The following is a 3227-nucleotide window of genomic DNA, read 5'->3' as shown; positions in this document are numbered from 1 at the left end:
AAAATGTCTAGATGACAGAGAGATTTTTAGAATTTTTATTTTTTTTAAATATAATACTTTAGTTTTTGAAGATTTGTTTACTCATATTTTTATTACTCGATCTTGCATTGGTATTTATATCTGACAAWAAGATAATTTTGTTTTGCACTGACAAATTGTCATTTTATTACTTTACATTTAATTTGTTTAATTTTTATATATGAGACTAATTATAATGTATAATAAATAATATATATCAATATAAGRTTGTACGAGAGTATTTTATGTTGTAAAATCTTCAACTCAAAGTATTATTGTTACAAAAAATAAAATTATAAAAATTTCAACTGTTATCTCTAAATGGATAGATAGGTGTTGATATACAGCTATATTTCAGCTTCTTTGGATTACTTTGCCCTATCTATTCCTTAATATAACATTACTTACTTCGATGAGTTCTTTAATGTTTAGATTTAGTTACTTTTTTTTTGCTGGAATTAATTCGGAAATTTAATTTCAGCAAATTTTGGAAATGTTTTAATTAAAAAGTATGACTAATTGTTTTAACAAAATATGTTAAACAAAGTRCAAAATAAATTTTTCTTACCAGAGTGCAATCTCATTGTAAATTAACTTGACAAATTCTTTAGAATTCAAAAAAATACATTTTACTTTTTCGACAAAAAAGGTTTTTTTTTTGTAAAAATTAAAAAACAGTTCTGTTATTTCGTTTGTTTTTAACTAAACTATTTAAAAAACACATAATACATTACTTTTTATAAGGTAATTTTGCAGGCTAGTTGATATGGTTTACATTTTTTTTTTAATAATCGCATAAAGAAAAATAATATTAAAAAAAATAACATTAAAAAAATTCTTATATTTTGCTTTGTAAGAACTAAAAACAGCTATTATGATTGTGAATTTGCTTTTACCAAACGTTTATTATTTTTATATTAATTTTCAATAATTATTTAATTAATTGCGAACGAGAAGATATTTATTATAATTATTATATATTTTTTACATTTTTATATTGTCTAATATTATTATTATATATATATATAAATATTAATTTAAATAAATTGAATATAAGAGAGACAATGTCTATTTGCTTAGATATAGAATAAACATTTTTTTTCCTACTGTAAAAACTCATTTAACCGTATCATTTAGAAACAAAGGAACATTAATATTCATTTCATACTATTATTCTTTTTAAAACTTGGGAACTGCGAAGTATGGATGTCTATCAATTATTTTTTTTTTTTAATTGCCTAATCTCTTTAAACATTCTTTCACGAAACATTAACTTGACATAACGGACACCCTTTTTTCCCTTTGACCTTGATAAGTCGCTCACGTGCTAATCAAAAACGCAACACAAATATAATGACAGATGGAAAAATTGAATTCTCTTMCGTGTGRAAACAAAAAAAGTGTATAGGCAAGAGAATCATGATTAACCCTTTGCACTCGAAGTTTTTTTGGAGTCATATTACTAGCAACTCGAAGCCATTTTAGTGAAAAGATCATATTCACATGTAATTTTCATGATATACGCATTAAAAGAAAAGTCATCGTTGTATGATATTATTTTTTTAATTGTTTATGGATACAAATGTTAGGATATGTAAAAGAAACTATAAAATTATTACATTTATTAATCTTCCAAAGTGTGATACCTCTCGAAGCAATTGCCAATATGTAATCTTGACTTCTCTAGACAGGTATCACAAAAATAATGGGTCTGCCGTCTTTCGTCTGGAATTTTTCTATTCKAACACACTACACAATCTTTCTTGGTTCCAGAACGTATAATATGTAGGTGGTTGTTGAGCCTGCCCTCCGTATTTGGTGTGTAACTGTATTCTCGAGATGTGCTGTTTTGTCGGAAATTTCCAATCAATTGGTCCACCAACAATTTTACAAACTTCAAGTGTGTCATTGGTTTTTCATTATTTATTTTTTTAACAGAAGTGTACAATATGTATGCATTTACTGTACACATTTCCATCCCCCMAAAAAATAGTTTTCTCCACCATTTCAGGGATTTTCTCAGAAAACAATATGTTGCAGCATATTGGTCGGCCCGATCTACTCCACGTATATTTTTTGTGTAATCGATAACAATTTTAGGTTTTTGTATTCTGACCAATTCACCACCACGTATTCTTCTATCAACCGATGTCAAACCCGCTTCATTACGAGTACTTAACAAAGTGACAATCCTTTTGTCCTTCCATGCGAGAGCTAGGGTTTTGCCTTTTCTGTAAGCCACTGTTTTCCTGTCTCTTACAAATTGCGGTTTTTTTATTGCCGTTGGTAAATATTTCCTATTTGTTTTGATTGTACCGGTGAGGAAACAATTCATTTTTAGCAGTTCTTCAGCAAGGGGTATGCTTGTATAATACCTGTCGGTATACATATGATAACCATTAGCATTAGGAACATTGTCCAATAGTTTTCTGTTCAGGTCTAAAGGAATTCTGGAACTGACAGGCAGATCAGGTCTTATGAGATTTTCAGAAGTAATACTGCCGTAATAAGGCAAAACCGAATAAACATAACCGGTAATTGAATCGGCCAGAACGTAAATTCTAATTCCCCATTTATTGGGTTTAGCTGGATTATATGTCATAAAACATATTTTCCCCTTAAATTTTATAATGGATTCATCAACGCAAATCGATTGATACGGTATACTAATACCGCAACTAATTTTACGATTTGTTTTTGTTCTTATGTTAAGAACTGAAAATTATTTGCATTGTCTCCGTAGCGGAGCCCTCGAGTTTGAAGACAAATTTTAAATGGCTACGCTCCGGAGCCCTCGAGTGCAAAGGGTTAAACATATCAGTAAAAATGAAAAGGTTGCAGTAAAGTAACTCAAAAACGATGACGTTGGGAAACTGAGGAATTCCTATGTAAACCATAGACGCCAGAACGTCGCCAAAAGAAACACGAATTTACCTTAGTCGTTGCTATTATGTGCAAACCGAACCATACCAATGCAACACCGACAAATAAGCCTAAGCATATTTAATAATACCTAAAGCACCTAAATATTATTTTATACCTATTATTAAATACCTAAGCATATTTGTGATTATTTGTTTTTGTTATTTGTTTGTTTATTCAAAATTTTACGAGAATTATCCATTGTTACATAAACAGAATAAAATATTGAAAGATAATATATATAAATATAATACTGATAAATAAAATATAATATAAATATAAATAAA

The 3227-nt window shown here is 28.3% G+C and overlaps 1 protein-coding gene across 1 annotated transcript; it reads right to left on the bottom strand.

The window, feature by feature from the left end:
- Positions 1-1642: 1642 nt before the first annotated feature.
- On the bottom strand, positions 1643-2620 carry LOC106792449 (piggyBac transposable element-derived protein 4-like). The gene has a single exon (XM_014758877.1). The coding sequence runs from the start codon at positions 2618-2620 to the stop codon at positions 1643-1645; it is 978 nt and encodes a 325-aa protein (XP_014614363.1).
- Positions 2621-3227: the final 607 nt, after the last annotated feature.

The sequence above is a fragment of the Polistes canadensis genome, unplaced genomic scaffold, assembly GCF_001313835.1.
Source record: "Polistes canadensis isolate GaletaPanama2010 unplaced genomic scaffold, ASM131383v1 scaffold_432, whole genome shotgun sequence".
Lineage (NCBI taxonomy): Eukaryota > Metazoa > Arthropoda > Insecta > Hymenoptera > Vespidae > Polistes > Polistes canadensis.
The sequence above is the reverse complement of the archived record's forward strand: the minus strand, read 5'-3'. Positions and strand labels throughout refer to the sequence as shown.